The sequence below is a fragment of the Camellia sinensis genome, chromosome 10 (genome assembly GCF_055761805.1).
Source record: "Camellia sinensis isolate YWXY chromosome 10, ASM5576180v1, whole genome shotgun sequence".
Taxonomy (NCBI): domain Eukaryota; kingdom Viridiplantae; phylum Streptophyta; class Magnoliopsida; order Ericales; family Theaceae; genus Camellia; species Camellia sinensis.
Window position 1 is genome coordinate 13,527,381 of NC_138970.1, and position 18,922 is coordinate 13,546,302.

General features: G+C 34.5%; 2 protein-coding genes and 1 pseudogene across 4 annotated transcripts; all 3 read left to right on the plus strand.

Annotated features, from left to right (window-relative positions):
- Positions 1–1,085: 1,085 nt before the first annotated feature.
- On the plus strand, positions 1,086–3,734 carry LOC114271748 (uncharacterized). The gene is made up of 2 exons (XM_028213370.2): positions 1,086–1,566; positions 2,730–3,734. The coding sequence occupies exons 1-2, from the start codon at positions 1,512–1,514 to the stop codon at positions 3,545–3,547; spliced, it is 873 nt and encodes a 290-aa protein (XP_028069171.1). The 5' UTR covers positions 1,086–1,511; the 3' UTR covers positions 3,548–3,734.
- Positions 3,735–6,749: 3,015 nt separating this feature from the next.
- LOC114271747 (U4/U6 small nuclear ribonucleoprotein PRP4-like protein) lies at positions 6,750–13,191 on the plus strand (annotated as a pseudogene). Its single transcript, XR_014341644.1, has 7 exons — positions 6,750–7,001; positions 7,649–8,612; positions 9,012–9,452; positions 9,596–9,793; positions 9,918–9,999; positions 10,755–11,449; positions 12,615–13,191. The product of XR_014341644.1 is annotated as a U4/U6 small nuclear ribonucleoprotein PRP4-like protein (transcript).
- Positions 13,192–14,187: 996 nt separating this feature from the next.
- LIS (WD-40 repeat family protein / small nuclear ribonucleoprotein Prp4p-like protein) lies at positions 14,188–18,536 on the plus strand. Of its 2 annotated transcripts, none has more exons than XM_028213368.2 (6): positions 14,188–14,404; positions 15,039–16,014; positions 16,414–16,867; positions 17,011–17,208; positions 17,333–17,414; positions 18,060–18,536. In XM_028213368.2, exons 2-6 carry the CDS (start codon positions 15,044–15,046, stop codon positions 18,152–18,154), a joined length of 1,800 nt encoding a protein of 599 aa, XP_028069169.1. In that variant the 5' UTR covers positions 14,188–14,404; positions 15,039–15,043; the 3' UTR covers positions 18,155–18,536. The 2 variants fall into 2 exon arrangements, with proteins under 2 accessions (XP_028069169.1, XP_028069168.1); XM_028213367.2 differs by lacking the exon at positions 14,188–14,404 and adding an exon at positions 14,494–14,518.
- The last annotated feature ends 386 nt before the right edge of the window (positions 18,537–18,922 follow it).

The following is an 18,922-nucleotide window of genomic DNA, read 5'->3' on the forward strand; positions in this document are numbered from 1 at the left end:
CCATCTGTACGGATTAAAGAAAGCGGAAAACCAAACTGTTGCCAACTTGCCAAGCAAGAAAGACTGCTCCATTCCCTAATCCAAGTCAGAGACTGTTTGGCCAAATAACCATAGCATAAATAACTCCTAAAACAGGATAAATTACACTTGGCCCCTTTTTGTTTGGTTTATTTGATTTTATTTTTATTTTGACCTTGTATTTTTTTCCATTTTAACCTTTCATGTTTCAATTTTTTTTTCATTTACTCCAAAAGCTAACTTGTGTTTAAAATTACACAAAAAATAATACATTAACAGTCACATAATATAAAAATATTTTATTATATATAATTCACATATTTGACACAAATCTAAATCCTAATATAATATATATTTTTTATGTCATGTGACAATAATGTGATATTTTTCAGCCTAATTTTAAACATAAATTAACTTTAAGAATAAATAGAAGAAAAAAAAAATTAAACATGAAAAGCTAAAGTAAAAGAAAAATTTAGAGTCAAAGTTAAAAATAGCCAAATATAAAGAGAGAGAGAGTGTAATTTAGGTCTCGTTTAAAAACATGTTATTTTGGTAATTTTTAAGCTTTTTACAAAAACAAATATATATGATGTGACAAATTATAGTAACTTTTTTACTAAAATATTTAGTCTTTAAAATAGTTCTAAGAATTAATTATACTAATACGTCTTCAACTATTAACGAGTATCACTTTATCTCCTCATATATAAATTCATATATTTTGATCGTTTAAATATAAAAATGTATTACGTTCACCACCTTCGGATCCCATCAAGACTACCTCCAAAAGAATGTATTAGGGTTAGGCCAAGTTTAGCAAGTTGAAAAAAAGTAAAAAAGTTACTCAAAAAATTAAAAAGTTATCACTATTCACCAAAAGTCAAAAAGTACGGCTGCACAACTCTTAATCCTAATTTTCCTCTACACACTAATTTATATAATTTTTTAATACACATTTTTTCATAAAAAGTCAAAAAGTTAACCCACCCAAACAACCCCTTAATATACAGATTTAGGGAAGGATAAAATAATATTTATTGAGGGGTCACGGTGTAATTAACCCTAGTTCTAATTTATAGTAGTTTCTTTGTTGTGATATAAATAAATTTCACGCGCTTCGTGACATTCTCAATCTCTACGATGTTCAATCCTTATAAGAGTAGGAAAATCAGACTTGACATTATATATAAATCGAGTCCAATTCCAAGATCTATACCTCTAAAATTACAATCAATCTTTTATTTGTTCTAAGCAATTCTGGACGCTTCAAACCTTCAAAATTTCCTCTTGTGCCTTTTAAAACCCTCTCAATTCCTTCAAAATCTTCCTCCGATCACTCTGTTTCAAGCCTCTGATCTCTTCACCTTCGAATCTTTTTGCAAATCAGATCATTTCTCAAATACCCATCTTTGATTTTGTTCTTTTTTTACTAAATTTTTCTGGGTTATAGGGAAATTCTGTTGGGTTTGTTTGTTTGATGCTGTGTTGTGATGATGGATAGTTGGAGAAGACAACCAAGATCACAGAACAGAAAACCGCCTATAGGTATATATACTTTCTGGGTTTTTTTTTATGATTTTGTTATTTATGTTGGATTATTATTTTTATTATTTATTTATTTATTTGTTTGTTTGTGTGTAATTTCTGTGAAAGATGATGTTTCGTTAATGGGTTCTTGGGTTTTGTCTTGATGATCATAACTACCTATTTGCCAGGTTGAGAGTTTTTTTGATTTTAGGGTTAAAAAAAATGTTGAATTTTGTAGTTTGAATGTTAGATGGGGTTTATTATAGTTGCTGTTTAGGAGGTATTCTGTTAGGTCTTGAAATTAGGCTTTTATTTTATTGATGAGTAAATCACATATGTCCTTGAAGTTGAGTGTTCTTTGATTAGGGTTTTGATACGAACCCTTAGGTAGAATCACCCAATGGTTGGCAACTTGACTCACCTATCAGTATTTGACACCCCAATGAGTATTAATCCAAACCCATCCGATCCCATACTCACATAGGTGTGACCTATTCCATACTTGACATTGGCTCTAATACCAAATTATACAAACCCCTTGACTTGAGAATTGTCTTGCAAGGGGAGGGTGACTAAATTGTAATGGGCTTATGGATGTTATCAGTGGTGAAGGTTCTTTGATGTGTTCAGCATTTCAAATCTGGGATTATTCACCAACTTCCTTGTTTCTTTACTCTTCTTTCCTTTTAAGTAGAAGCATGTTTGTGGGATTTTCTGTTTTGATATTGTACTATTTCAATTAATACATGAAATTTTGGAAATTGAAGTTTGACAGTAAGTAGTTTATGTTATCCTATTTTTTTTTGTTAGGGTTTCCTAATTATGGGAATTAGGAACTGTACTATTGTAAACCCCTATGTTACATGGACATATGAATGTCGGGTGCTTTTATAAGTGTTGGTGACTGATTTACCTAATCCCAAATCCCAAGTCTAAGGACATGGGGACATGGCAAAATTTCATCTTTCTTTATATTCTTTTTTTTTTTTTTTTAAAGGCTAAAATGGTATTCACAATGTGTCATGGTGCGTTTCATGCATAATAGGGGGATTTAATGCTAGTTGTATTGTTAACTCAAATTACTAGATATGCTTGCAACTGACTCTAGTTTCCTCTTTTTGGAAAATTTGTTTTAATTATTTATCTTGTTTCAAATTTGACACTTAAATTTTTTCTTTCAGGTAATTGGCAGCCAACTGTGCCTTCATGGGAAAAGAAATTTTGCACTGTGGTTGGTTCGGTTCCTTGGCGAAAGATTGTAGAAACCAAGAAGTGTATACACCTATATGACAACGTGTTAAAATGGAATGACTCTGCAGGTGAAGAGGCATTCCACAATGCCAAGAACCGTTTCTGGGCTGAGATAAATGGCTTTCCCTGTGACATATCGTTGCCCAATCCCGACATTCATATTGATAAGATAGATTGGAATTCAAACATTGATCCCGAGTTGCTATTAGATTTGGAACGTGAATTTGTGGTACCAGATGATCAAGAAAAACGTGAGCAGGTTGTGATTATCGGTGAACCTCTTGTCCCAAGTGAGTCATTCTCTCCGGCTGGTTGGGGAGATGCTGAAGTGGATGTGAAGAAGGCAACCAATTCAACCTTGGAAAATAAGGGAAGTCCATGGGAGCTCAATTGTGCTCAAGATAATGAACCCATTCAAGCGACTGGATGGGGTGAAATTTGGAATAATCCCAGGGAAAGGAATCATTGGGAGGGTAATAATTACGGGTCTGATAACTCAAGGTTTCATGGTAGGCACAACATGTCAAGGTATAAAACCTCGAGGTTTCATGGTGATGACAATCTTGCAAATCGGGAATGGAGGAATGGAAATGGCAAGAAGAGGGCAAATTTTGTTCACGAACAATCATTTACAGATAAAAGACCCGCGTCAAGGCAGTGGAACGGGATGAATGCATGCGGACCAATAAGCCACCATGGATCGTCCAAGCCAGGAGATCAGTGGAGTTGGGAGAAATCAGTTTCTTGAATGTGAAGCAAAATAACAAAATGTTCTTTGGTTCATTCTATTCTATTATTTTTATTGTGTGTTGGAGAGAATGGTAAATAATACAATTTATATTTTTGTAGTTTGTTTAGGAAGAGTTCCTCCTCTGAGATTTTGAACAATTTTTGCAGTGTCGGGGGAGGATATATATATATATATATTCAAGTAATGAGTGTGTTTTGGAGTTGCCAATGCATATAAGTATGAATTTGTTAATTTGATCAGGCAGGTTAATAATAAGACCTGTTACCCACGAGGGTTAGTCTACTGCATCATTTACAAGTCTTTTTGGAAATATCAGCAAAGTTGTATTCGTTTTTTTCCTTCTGTTTCTCTGTGATATCTGATTTTCCCTCGAAAAATTTGAAGTGTACAAAATTTGATCATAGAATCGGACAGAACTTTTAAGACTCAAATCTAGATGTGTCTAGTAATGAGAGTCATCTATTAAGCCAACCCATGGCCTTCGAATGTTTGTTTATTCGATGTGATTCAACTCATTTTTCTGTTGCAAGTTTTGTATCATATTAAAGGCAAGCCAGTTAGGTTGGTATTGAAGAAAATAATATGCAGGATATATATACCACCATTATTGTAGGTAAATGGAAAGGTGGTACGTATTCCCTTGACTTTGCATTTTCTTCTCTTTGACAAAAATAGCAGTTGTTGGGTAGCTCAAATCTTAATCTTAAGAGGCATCTCTTCTGTTTGAAGGTAGCTGTGGAGTTGGGTGAGTGGGGTCTGTTGCTTTCTTCAGGGGAAACAACCATGTTGGTTGTGAAACAAAAATGCTATTGATTGCAAAAAATGAATACTAGTTTTTTATTTTTCTTTTTTTCTTTTTTTTTAAATTAAAAAAAAAAAGATGTATTTTTTCGTTTAGGAAGTTTTGTCTTTTAAATTTTTTTTTTTTGTCTGAGAATTACCATATTATCTTTATTTATTTAACAAAAATAAACATGTTTTATAATTTTGACCTTTTAACCAAAAACAGCTTATTTAGCTACTGCCAAATAGGGCCTTAGCATACTTGCACATTCTATTTTTTTGCCCCTCTAATCTGATAATGTTATTTAAAGGTGGATAACTTGGTTTATTTATTTATTTTTATTTTTATTTTAATTTGGGGGTCAAGCCCAGTTTGGACTCAGTCCTAAAGTTTAAACTTATATTTACCATTTAGAGTAACTCAAACTTTAAATTTTTATTTTTAACCTAATAAACTTATATTTACCATTTAGAGGAACTCGAACTTTAAACTTTGAATCTTAACCCTTGGAGTTGATTATTAGGTTTATTGACATTGTTGTATAATTATGATCGTGCTGTTAAATTTTTTCTGAGAAAATTATAAAATAAAAAATAAAAAAATTTGAATTTGATCATCACAATAACATAAATCTTAAAATTTTTTGTTTTATTAATTTAAATTCTAATATTTTGACTTATTTTCAATATAAACCATAAGCTTATTTCAATCTTTTGAATGAATATTTTGATCATAAAATTAACATGTACTACTTTTTCTTTCATCTTTCACTAACAAAATCTTGAAACAAAATAGAAAATAAAGAAAGCAAAATGTTGTAATTTTCAATCAAGAGGGGCAAATTGATAATATCTCATAATTTAAGAGGGTAAAGTGTAACTTGATCAAAATACAACATATCATATAAGCCCTCCCTTTGGAAAAATTTTATTTCTACACACCTAATTAGTTCAGGGCACACACTTAATAAAATATTAATTTAAAGACAATTATATCCTAAATAAAAATGACCATAATAGACATTTAGCAACACTCATAATATTATGTAGAAAAATTCTCTGTACACATCTTTTAAGAACAAAAAAAATCTTAATATACACCTTTTGAGTTAAAAAAAAAAAAAAAAAAAAAAACCTAGTTTTTTCATTGTTTGCTTTACTCTCTAAAGTTTGTATTCCATTGATTATATTGTTTTTTTATTAGAATCCACCATAATTCTTGATTTTTGTGATAGAAAAGTTACAAATCAATGGAAATTCAAATTCAAATAACAATATGCCTGGTTACAACAAAAGCAGTTATGAAAATATTAGTTTTTTCGTGCAAATTTTTTTTTTCACAATTTTAATTCGGTAAACCAGTGCCAAAACATGTTACTTTTTTCGGATATCAACTGCCGAAATTATTAATTCTATTCGAAATCCAAGTTCCGAATTTGGAATCGGAACTCAACTTTCAAATTTAAGAATTTATTTCGGAAACCAAATTCTGAAATTTTTTACATGTTTTAGAAGTTAAAAATCGAATAAACCTTTTTCATTCGGATAACCAGTGCTGAATAAGCAAAATTTATAAGGAAAAAAAAAATGAAAGTTTATGAAAAATAAGAGATAAATAAAGTTGTACGTCTTTAATTGAGTTTGATACAAAACGATATTGTTTGAAGACTTATGTTGATACAAGTCAATGCCAATTGATGACTTTTTCGATATTAACTAGATTGTTGAATGAAGGAATCAGTTTGATAATGTAACTGAAAATGAGGTAGCTTGTTATATAATCTGAAAATTCATAGAGCGATTTATTGAGAGATTCCTTGTGAAAGATGTGGGTGAAATAAGAAATGAGTCTACACTATTAATTCTCTATAAAACAAATGATTTAAGTGGTGTGTGTGCAAAATATTAGTTTAAGGTATAACTAAAACATCTGAGGCGTAGATCGAGAATAAAAATGTAAAAACTTACGCATTGAGAAAATATATTCACAGGTAAGAGCATCTTCAATGCATGCTCCATATCTTCAAATATGGATGATTCTCTCCCAAAAACAACTCCAACCCATCCTCTATATCCTCCTCCATTTAGGAAGAAGATGAATTGATCCTCCAAATATAGAGGGAGGATGAAAAAATGGAGGATCACTCTAAAACAGTATTTACTCTTTTTTTGATCTTTAATTTTGTCTTTATAACTTAATATTCAATATTTATAAAATTAGTTTCATTAAAAAGATATTAACAATACCTTTAAAATGAGACCAATATTAATTATATTTAACAAAAAATTAAATTAAATAATTTAAATTTTGAAAAAAATTTGGGTAAAATTTGAAAAAAACAAGTGAGAAAATATTCAAATTTTTGAAGAAATAGAGATATATAATTGAAATTGTCAAAAATAATAACATTTTAAAGAAAGACTATTATTTTGTTCCTCTAATATAGAGAAATAGAGAGGTATGGGTTGGAGATGCTCTAAAAGAGGGTTTGAGAATAGAATTTCCCCCATCTCTCTCTCTGTTGCAATGCAATGCAATGAAATGAATTGAGGTTGAAGTCTTGTGCTCTCTCACCCTTAAACCCTAATAAATCCGAATCGTAATTGTGTCCTTAAACCCTAATAAATCCGTATCACTAATACTTAACACTCACGCTCGAGCCCTAAGGTTCCTCTCTCTCTCTCTCTCTCTCTCTCTCTCTCTCAGCGTATTGTGTGTTTTGTGTATGTATGTAACTGTTTTACGAAACACAGAGCATAGGGTTTTGTTCTGTCGTTGAGACTTAATGGGTAGTACGAATTTTTGGTTTATGTATATATATGTAGCTTGTTTTTTTCTGGGAAGTTACGAAGTTATCTCATTGTTGTATTTTGTGTTTGTGTTTGACTGATTATGATGTTTCTGAGCTAATTATTCTACTTCAGACTCGTGAAAATTGAAGAGAAAAAAAAAAAAAAAAAAACTTGTAGGGTTGAAGTTGTTTCTATTAATTTGAGAGATTTGTAGGCTCAATTAAGGTTATGGTGTTTGAATTTAATTTTGTTTTAAATTTCCTTCCTCAATTTTGATTGAATACTTGTTTAATTAATCCCCTTTGCCTTTTGTGATGGGTTGAGTCTATTCGCCGCATATTGTTGACTGGATTAACTGTCGATTCACCTGTTTGGCTGCATTGGGTTTGTTAATTGTTTTTTTGCATTAAATTTTGATTGAATAGTTGTCTAGTTATCCCCTTTTGTTGACTTCATTAATCTTTGCTTCACCTGTTTGGCTTCATTGGGTTTGTTAATTGTTTTTGTGTTTGCGTTTGTCAGGCATCATGGAGGTAGATGAGGAAAATTCGGTTTCAACTTCAGTTACTGATCCTTCTGCTGCAGTCATTGAAGATCAGACTACAAATTCTGCAATTGATCTGATTCCTATTCAACCAGTTCAACCTATTGCTTCAATACCCACAATTCCTCCAATAATTACACCTCCAGTTGTGCCTCCTATAGCTCCGATACCCACAATTGTTCCAATAATTGTGCCTCCTATTGCTCCAATACCCACAGTTAACCCCTCGATTCCCCGTTCATTGGCATCTCTCCCTGTCCGTCCACCTATCCTTAAGCCACCCCAGCCCCAAAATGGTGAGGTTAGGCCCAGTGACTCTGATCCTGACCATGATGATTCAGGCCCCAATCAGACTACTGCAGGTTCGGCTGCAGAATATGAGATTTCAGAACAGAGCAAGCAGGTGAGAGAGAGGCAGGAAAAAGCCATGCAAGAATTACTGATGAAGCGGCGTGCTGCTGCCCTTGCAGTGCCTACAAGTGACATGGCTGTACGGACTCGTCTCCGTCGTCTTGGTGAACCCATAACTCTTTTTGGAGAAAGAGAAATGGAAAGAAGGGACCGTTTGCGGATGCTTATGGCAAAGCTGGATGCTGAAGGGCAATTGGACAGGCTGATGAAAGCGCACGAGGACGAGGAGGCTGCAGCTTCTGTGACAAAGGAGGAAGCTGGGGATGACATTCCGTACCCGTTTCTCACTGAAGGATCAAAAGCACTTTTACAGGCCCGAGGAGCGATTGCCAAGTATTCTGTTGTGAGGGCAGCTTTGCGTCTTCAGCGTGCAAGGAGGAGAAGGGATGACCCAGATGAAGATTTGGATGCGGAGGTTGATTGGGCTCTGAGGCAAGCTGGTAGCTTGGTCCTAGATTGTAGTGAAATAGGAGATGATCGGCCACTTTCAGGATGTTCGTTTTCACATGACGGAAAGATGCTTGCCACATGGTACTCTCTTTCTCTCTATTTTATCTGTGTGTGTGTGTGTGTGTGATTACTATATAACAAGATAAGCATAATTTGTAGGACTCCATGTTTTTGTTTTAATTGTGCAATATTTTGATGAAGCTTTTATGTGAATAGATTGCTTTTGGTTCAGTCTGACCGTCTGAACCTTTTGTGCTGATAATATGAGGGATGTTATGGTCATTGTTTTGTGATAAAGATTTGGAATTTTTTTGTTGAAAGATATTCATGCTCTTCCTTTCTTTCCCAATTTGTCTTTTGAGATCACCTTTACTTATTCTTCCTAGTGTTTGCAAGTCTTTCATTTCCCTTCTATTAAGTACACTTTGCTTGGGATAACTTTCTAATTTTTTTTCCCCCACTCCTCCAAACACCCCCCAGTGCTTCAAGTGGAGTTGCTAAAATATGGAGTATGCCTCAAGTGAGGAAAGTTTGTACTTTAAATGGACACACAGAACGCCTAACGGATGTTGCTTTTTCTCCCATAGACAATTATATATCAACCGGCTCTGCTGACCGGACTGCAAAGTTATGGAATGCTGAAGGGTCTCTCCTGAAGACATTTGGACCGTCTTGCTCGTATTGCCTTCCATCCATCAGGGAAGTACTTGGGCACAGCTAGCTATGACAAGACTTGGAGATTATGGGATATAGATACTGGTGAGGAGTTGCTCCTCCAAGAAGGTCACAATAGGAGTATGTATGGAATATCTTTTCACCATGATGGATCTTTAGCAGCAACTTGTGGATTGGATGCACTTGCGGGTATGGGACCTTCGGTCTGGGAGAAGTATTCTTGCCTTGGAAGGCCATGTTAAACCAGTGAGACTAAAAGCTCTATCATAATATCATGGTTTTTCTTTTTCCTTTTTTCTTATGCTGTTGTGGTTGTTTATGCTCTGTCGGGGTTGGTTGGTGGTGGAATCAAGTTGTTGACTGAAATATTTTTCCATTGTTTCTCTTAGGTTCTCAGTGTCAGTTTTTCTCCCAATGGTTATCATTTAGCCACTGGTTGTGAAGATAATACTTGCTGTATATGGGATTTAAGGAAGAGAAAATCCTTGTACATAATACCAGCTCATGCAAATATCATCTATCAAGTCAAATTTGAGCCTCAAGAGGGATATTTTTTGGTAACTGCCTCGTATGATACTACTGCTAAGGTAATCCTTCCCCACCCCTTGTGTAGAATATGATTGTTGTGTACCAAAAATCTTTGAATTGATCACTTCTTGCTTATTTAATTTTTTTTAATGTATTACTAAATTTTGAATTTTGTTGCGTCAGGTTTGGTCATCTAGAGATTTTAAGCCTGTCAAGACACTATCTGGCCATGAAGCACAGGTTACCTCATTGGATGTAGTAGGAGGTAAGTAAGCAAAATATTGGTCTTAATTCTTTTTGGTTTTGTTTATCCCCTCCTGTCCTTTTTTTCTTTTCTTTTCTTTTCTTTTCTTTTCTTTACTTAATGAAGCATCCAAGTTTTGCCATATAAATTCATCATTTACCATCATGGAGTGTCAGTAATTTAATATATGTAGTAGCTCTTTTATTTTTAGTTTTGGGCATGTTTGAATGATTATTTTTCAGAATTCGTAAATTTGCAATAGATGACATGGTTTAGAGGATCCTGATATGTTGCGATTTATATTGCTATGTCTCTACTCTGAGTTGCTTGCTGAAATATTAAGGCACATGGGAATATTCCGATGTATAGTCCAATAATTTATTTTGATAGCCTGATGAAATTTTGTAAGTAAAACATATATATATAGGTATTTTTTCATATGCAGTAGTTTAATTGCACCATATATTTTGGGTCCATGTCAGCAACCTATGTGACAGTAGACTTGTAATTAATTTGGTGCTGGGTATTTATTTATATGCAAGTTTTTGAATATGTTGACACTGTTAAAATGTTAATATGTCCTACGGTGAAGATGAAAAACATTACTTGCCAAAAAAAAAAAAAAAGAAGAAAAGAGAATATGACGGTTACTGATTTTATGCGTAATTGTTCTTGTCAACTATATCTCTCAAAATCTGCATACCATCTTATGTTCCTTTGCAAACCTTCTCTATTTGTATTCTGTAATTCAAATTGTGATTGTTATTTGGTGGCAGATGGACAGTGCATTGCAACTGTTTCACGTGATCGGACAATCAAGCTATGGTCAAGCAAAAGCAATGGAAAGGAGAAGGCCATGGACATTGACTAGCTGCATTTGATATCCCCCTGTCATCAGTGAGAGATCATCTAATTTTACCGGGCCCTATATTAGCAGATTGAGCATCACCATATATTTCAACCTTGTTTTAGGAAGCCTGAAGTATATGGAGTTTCTTTAACTTCGGAATTTGTTGTGATATAAACAAATTTCACGCGCTTTGTGACGTTCTCAATCTCTACAATGTTCAATCCTTATCGGAGTAGGAAAATCAGACTATACATAATATATAAATCGAGTCCAATACCAAGATCTATGCCTCTAAAATTACAATCAATCTTTTATTTGCTCTAAGCAATTCTAGACGCTTCAAACCTTCAAAAGTTTCTTCTTTTGTGCCTTTTAAAACCCTCTCAATTCCTTCTAAATCTGCCTCCAATCACTCTGTTTCAAGCCTCCGATCTCTTCACCTTCGAATCTTTCTACAAATCAGATCAATTTCTCAGATACTTATCTTTGATTTTGTTCTTTTTAACTGAATTTTTCTGGGTTATAGGGAAATTCTGTTGGGTTTGTTTGTTTGATGCTGTGTTGTGATGATGGATAGTTGGAGAAGACAACCAAGATCACAGAACAGAAAACTGCCTATAGGTATATATATTTTCTGGGTTTTTTTTTATGATTTTGTTATTTATGTTGGATTATTATTTTTTACTATTATTTATTTATTTATTTGTGTGTAATTTTTGTGAAAGATGATGTTTTGTTAATGGGTTCTTGGGTTTTGTCTTGATGATCATAACTACCTATTTGCCAGGTTAAGAGTTTTTTTGATTTTAGGGTTAAAAAAATGTTGAATTTATTAGTTTGAATGTTAGATGGGGGGGTTTATTATAGTTGCTGTTTAGGAGGTATTCTGTTAGGTCTTGAAATTAGGTTTATATTTTATTGATGATTAAAAGTTAGTGTTCTTTGATTAGGGTTTTGATATGAACCCTTAGGTAGAAGCACCCAATGGTCGGCAACTTGACTCACCTATCAGTATTTGACACCCCAACGAGTATTAATCCAAACCCATCCGATCCCATACTCACATAGGTGTGACCCCTTCCATACTTGACATTGGCTCTAATACCTAATTATACGAACCCTAATACCTAATTATATGAACCCCTTGGCTTGAGAATTGTCTTGCAATGGGAGGGTGACCAAATTGTAATAGGCTTATGGATGTTATCAATGGTGAAGATTTCTTGATGTGTTCAGCATTTCAAATCTGGGATTATTCACCAACTTCCTTGTTTCTTTTCTCTTCTTTCCTTTTTAGTAGAAGTGTGTTTGTGGGATTTTCTGTTTTGATATTGTACTATTTCAATTAATACATGAAATTTTGGAAATTGAAGTTTGACAGTATGTAGTTTATGTTATCCTACATTTTTTTATTAGGGTTTCCTAATTATGGGAATTAGGAACTGTACTATTGTAAACCCCTATGTTACATGGGCATATGAATGTCGAGTGCTTTTATATGTATAAGTGACTGATTTACCTAATCCCAATTCCCAAGTCTAAGGACATGGGGACATGGCAAAATTTCATCTTTCTTTATATTCTTTTTTTTTTTTTTTTTAAGGCTAAACCGGTATTCACAATGTGTCATGGTGCGCTTCATGCATAATAGGGGGATTTAATGCTAGTTGTATTGTTAACTCGAATTACTAGATATGCTTGCAACTGACTCTAGTTTCCTCTTTTTGGAAAATTTGTTTTAATTATTTATCTTGTTTCAAATTTGACACTTTAATTTTTCTTTCAGGTAATTAACAGCCAACTGTGCCTTAATGGGAAAAGAAATTTTGCACTTTGGTTGGTTCGGTTCCTTGGCGAAAGGTTGTAGAAACCAAGAAGTGTATACACCTATATGAGAACGTGTTAAAATGGAATGACTCTGCAGGTGAAGAGGCATTCCACAATGTGAAGAACCGTTTCTGGGCAGAGATAAATGGCTTTCCCTGTGACATATCGGTGCCCAAAGGTTGTGAGTATCAGTGAACCTCTTGTCCCAAGTGAGTCATTCTCTCCGGCTGGTTGGGGAGATGCCGAAGTGGATGTGAAGAAGGCAACCAATTCATCCTTGGAAAATAAGGGAAATCTTAAGACTCAAATTAGATGTGTCTAGTAATGAGGAGTCTCATCTATTAAGCCAACCCATGGCCTTCGAATGTTTGTTTACTCAATGTGATTCAACTCATTTTTGTGTTGCAAGTTTTGTATCATATTAAAGGCAAGCCACTTAGCTTGTATTCCCTTGACTTTGCATTTTACTCTTTGAAAAAAATAGCAGTTGTTGTGTAGCTCAAATTAATCTTAAGAGGCATCTCTTCTTTTTGAAAGTAGCTGTGGAGTTGGGTGAGTGGGGTCTGTTGCTTTCTTCAGGGGAAACAATCATGTTGGTTGTGAAACACATGCTATTGATTGCAAAAATGAATACTAGTTTTTTATTTTTTTGTTTTATATTTTAGTAGCTTTCTTATTTTTTAAAATTAAAAAATACGGATGCATTTTTTTGTGGTGGAAGTTTTTTCTTTTAAATTTTTTTTTTTTTTTTTTTTTTTTTGGTCTGGGAATTACTATATTATCTTTATTTATTTAGCAAAAATAAACATGCTTTTTAATTTTAACCTTTTAACCAAAAACAGCTTATTTAGCCATTGCCAAATAGGGCCTTAGCATACTTGCACAATCTATTTTTTGCCCCTTTAATCTGATAATGTTACTTAAAGGTGGATAACATTTTTTTTTTCTTTTAAATTTGGGTGTCGAGCCCAGTTTGGACTCAGCTCTGAAGTTAACGACTTGATAAACTTATATTTACCATTAAGAGAAACTCAAACTTTAGACTTTGAATCTTAATCCTTGGAGTTGATTATTAGGTTTATTGACATTGTTGTATAGTTGTGATTGTGGTGTTAAATTTTTTTCTGAAAAAATTATAAATAAAAAAATAAAAAATAGAATTTAACCATTACAACAAAATAAATCTTAAATTTTTAATTTTATTAATTTAAATTCTAATATTTTGATTTGTCTTCAATATAAACCATCAGCCTATTTCAATCTTTTCAATGAACATTTTGATCATAAAATTAACATGTACTACTTTGTTTCACTAACAAAATCTTGAAACAAAATAGAAAGGCATATACTAAAAAAAATTAAAAAGTCAAAAAGTCACTATCTTATTTAAGTCACATCACCTCTTTATCACATCAATTCAAATCCAACCCATATTTCATAAAAAGTCAAAAAGTGCACTTATTTAAAGCATCCCAAACAACCCCTTTCAATCAAGAGGGGCAAATTGCTAACATCCCATAATTTAAGAGGGTAAAGTGTAATTTGATCAAAATACAAAATATCATATAAGCCCCTCTCTCTCTCTCTCTTTCTCTCTCTCTCTGTGATGCAATGCAATGAAATGAATTGAGGTTGAAGTCTTGTGCTCTCACTCACCCTTAAACCCTAATAAATCCGGATCGTAATTGTGTCCTTAAACCCTAATAAATCCGTATCACTAATACTTAACACTCACCCTCGAGCCCTAAGGTTCGTATCTCTCTCTCTCTCTCTCTCTCTGCGTATTGTGTGTTTTGTGTATGTATGTAACTGTTTTACGAAACACAGGACATAGGGTTTTGTTCTATCGTTGAGAGTTAATGGGTAGTACGAATTTTTGGTTTATGTATATATATGTAGCTTGTTTTTTCTGGGAAGTTATGAAATTATCTCATTGTTGTATTTTGTGTTTGTGTTTGACTGATTATGATGTTTCTGAGCTAATTATCCTACTTCAGACTCGTGAAAATTGAAGGGGAAAAAAAAAAAAAAACTTGAAGGGTTGAAGTTGTTTCTATTAATTTGAGAGATTTGTAGGCTCAATTAAGCTTATGGTGTTTGAATTTAATTTTTTTTTAATTGCCTTCCTCAATTTTGATTGAATACTTGTTTAATTAATCCCCTTTGCCTTTTGTGATGGGTTGAGTCTATTCACCGCATATTGTTGACTGGATTAACTGTCGATTCACCTGTTTGGCTGCATTGGGTTTGTTAATTGTTTTTTTGCATTAAATTTTGATTGAATAGTTGTTTAGTTATCCCCTTTTGTTGACTTCATTAATCTTTGCTTCACCTGTTTGGCTTCATTGGGTTTGTTAATTGTTTTTGTGTTTGCGTTTGTCAGGCATCATGGAGGTAGATGAGGAAAATTCGGTTTCAACTTCAGTTACTGATCCTTCTGCTGCAGTCATTGAAGATCAGACTACAAATTCTGCAATTGATCTGATTCCTATTCAACCAGTTCAACCTATTGCTCCAATACCCACAATTCCTCCAATAATTACACCTCCAGTTGTGCCTCCTATAGCTCCGATTCCCACAATTGTTCCAATAATTACGCCTCCAATTGTGCCTCCTATTGCTCCAATACCCACAGTTAACCCCTCGATTCCCCGTCCATTGGCATCTCTCCCTGTCCGTCCACCTATCCTTAAGCCACCCCAGCCCCAAAATGGTGAGGTTAGGCCCAGTGACTCTGACTCTGATCATGATGATTCAGGCCCCAATCGGACTACTGCAGGTTCAGCTGCAGAATATGAGATTTCAGAACAGAGCAAGCAGGTGAGAGAGAGGCAGGAAAAAGCCATGCAAGAATTACTGATGAAGCGGCGTGCTGCTGCCCTGGCTGTGCCTACAAATGATATGGCTGTACGGGCTCGTCTCCGTCGTCTTGGTGAACCCATAACTCTTTTTGGAGAAAGAGAAATGGAAAGAAGGGACCGTTTGCGGATGCTTATGGCAAAGCTGGATGCTGAAGGGCAATTGGACAGGCTGATGAAAGCGCACGAGGACGAGGAGGCTGCAGCTTCTGTGACAAAGGAGGAAGCTGAGGATGACATTCAGTACCCGTTTTTCACTGAAGGATCAAAAGCACTTTTACAGGCCCGAGGAGAGATTGCCAAGTATTCTGTTGTGAGGGCAGCTTTGCGTCTTCAGCGTGCAAGGAGGAGAAGGGATGACCCAGATGAAGATTTGGATGCAGAGGTTGATTGGGCTCTGAGGCAAGCTGGTAGCTTGGTCCTAGATTGTAGTGAAATAGGAGATGATCGGCCACTTTCAGGATGTTCCTTTTCACGTGACGGAAAGATGCTTGCCACATGGTACTCTCTTTCTCTCTATTTTATCTGTGTGTGTGATTACTATATAACAAGATAAGCATAATTTGTAGGACTCCATGTTTTTGTTTTAATTGTGCAATATTTTGATGAAGCTTTTATGTGAATAGATTGCTTTTGGTTCAGTCTGACCGTCTGAACCTTTTGTGCTGATAATATGAGGGATGTTATGGTCATTGTTGTGTGATAAAGATTAATATAGATTTGGATTTTTTTGTTGAAAGATCTTCATGCTCTTTCTTTCTATCCCCAGTTTGTCTTTTGAGATCACCTTTACTTATTTTTCCTAGTGTTTGCAAGTCTTTCGTTTATCTTCTATTAAGTACACTTTGTTTGGGATAACTTTCTAATTTTTTTCCCCCCACTCCTCCAAACATCCCCCAGTGCTTCAAGTGGAGTTGCTAAAATATGGAGTATGCCTCAAGTGAGGAAAGTTTGTACTTTAAAGGGACACACAGAACGCTTAACGGATGTTGCTTTTTCTCCCATGGACAATTATATATCAACTGGCTCTGCTGACCGGACTGCAAAGTTATGGAATGCTGAAGGGTCTCTCCTGAAGACATTTGGAGGCCATTTGGACCGTCTTGCTCGTATTGCCTTCCATCCATCAGGGAAGTACTTGGGCACAGCTAGCTATGACAAGACTTGGAGATTATGGGATATAGATACTGGTGAGGAGTTGCTCCTCCAAGAAGGTCACAGTAGGAGTGTGTATGGAATATCTTTTCACCATGATGGATCTTTAGCAGCAACTTGTGGATTGGATGCACTTGCTCGGGTATGGGACCTTCGGTCTGGGAGAAGTATTCTTGCCTTGGAAGGCCATGTTAAGCCGGTGAGACTAAAAGCTCTGTCATAATATCATGGTTTTTCTTTTTCCTTTTTTCTTATGCTGTTGTGGTTGTTTATGCTCTGTCGGGGTTGGTTGGTGGTGGAATCAAATTGTTGACTGAAATATTTTTCTGTTGTTTCTCTCAGGTTCTCAGTGTCAGTTTTTCTCCCAATGGTTATCATTTAGCCACTGGTTGTGAAGATAATACTTGCCGTATTTGGGATTTAAGGAAGAGAAAATCCTTGTACATAATACCAGCTCATGCAAATATCATCTCTCAAGTCAAATTTGAGCCTCAAGAGGGATATTTTTTGGTAACTGCCTCGTATGATACTACTGCTAAGGTAATCCTTCCCCTCCCCTTGTGTAGAATATGATTGTTGTGTACCAAATATCTTTGAATTGATCACTTCTTGCTTATTTAATTTTTTTTAATGTATTACTAAATTTTGGGTTTTGTTGCATCAGGTTTGGTCATCTAGAGATTTTAAGCCTGTCAAGACACTATCTGGCCATGAAGCACAGGTTACCTCATTGGATGTAGTAGGAGGTAAGTAAGCATAATATTGATCTTAATTCTATTTTTTTTTCTTTCCCCCCTCCTGTCCTTTTTTTCTTTTCTTTTCTTTTCTTTTCTTTTCTTAATGAAACATCCAAGTTTTGCCATATAAATTCATCATTTACCATCATGGAGTGTCAGTAATTTAATATATGTAGTAGCTCTTCTATTTTTAGTTTTAGGCTTGTTTGAATGATTATTTTTTCAGAATTCGTAAATTTGCAATAGATGACATGGTTTAGAGGATCCTGATATGTTGCAATTTATATTGCTATGTCTACTTTGAGTTGCTTTCTGAAATATTCAGGCACATGGAAATATTCCGATGTATAGTCCAATAATTTATTTTAATATCCTGATGAACTTTTGTAAGTAAAACATATATATATAGGTATTTTTTCATATGCAGTAGTTTAATTGCACCATCATATATTTTGTGTACATGTCAGCAACCTATGTGACGGTAGACTTGTAATTAATTTGACGTTGGGTATTTATTTATATGCAAGTTTTTGAATATGTTGACACTGTTAAAATGTTAATTTCTCTCAAAATCTGAGTACCATCTGATGTTCCTTTACAAACCTTCTCTATTTGTATTCTGTAATTCAAATTATGATTGTTATTTGGTGGCAGATGGACAGTGCATTGCAACTGTTTCACGTGATCGGACAATCAAGCTATGGTCAAGCAAAAGCAATGGAAAGGAGAAGGCCATGGACATTGACTAGCTGCATTTGATATCCCCCTGTCATCAGTGAGAGAACATCTAAGTTTACTGGGCCCTATATTAGCAGATTGAGCATCACCGTATATTTCAACCTTGTTTTAGGAAGCCTAAGTATATGGAATTTCTTTAACTTCGGAATTTGTAGTTCACCATCACAGATTGAGCTTCTTTGTCAAACGTTCTAGCAATCTCTTACTTACGGTTTTGTGAACTTTTTGTTTTTTGTTTTTTTTTTTTTTTTTGTTTTTTCCCTTTTTATCAATAGGGTTTGTTATCTTGTACTTGCTTTTGTTAATTGTTGAGAAGCCACCCTTGTTAGTTGGAATAGAACAGGGTCCCTTTGGCAATCAAACGGGTGCCTATTAACTGCCTTTGGCATGTCAGATGTACCCTTGTCATATGCTTGGAACTGTTTAGTCAAGCACATTTTCATGTGTCTTGGCACCTTACTTTTTCAATTTATCTTTTCAATTTGTCTTATAGTTATGGAAGGTGCTAAGTACACCAAAAATATTTCTTTCTACATCTACCGGACAAGGTACAAGTGTTCAATTACAAGTAATGGGTGTAAAGAAAAATATATGTTTTTTTTAGAACGCAAGGAGAAATATATTAGGTGCATTCAGAACCTCCATATAGTTATTGTTTTGATGCAGTTGGAGAATCACAAGTATGACCTTTCACTCTCCTATTGGAAATTTTTGCCTGTAATTCAAAACTAAGACTTCAGTTGGTAGGATGGAAAAAGAGGAGGGAACAGAACAAGGGA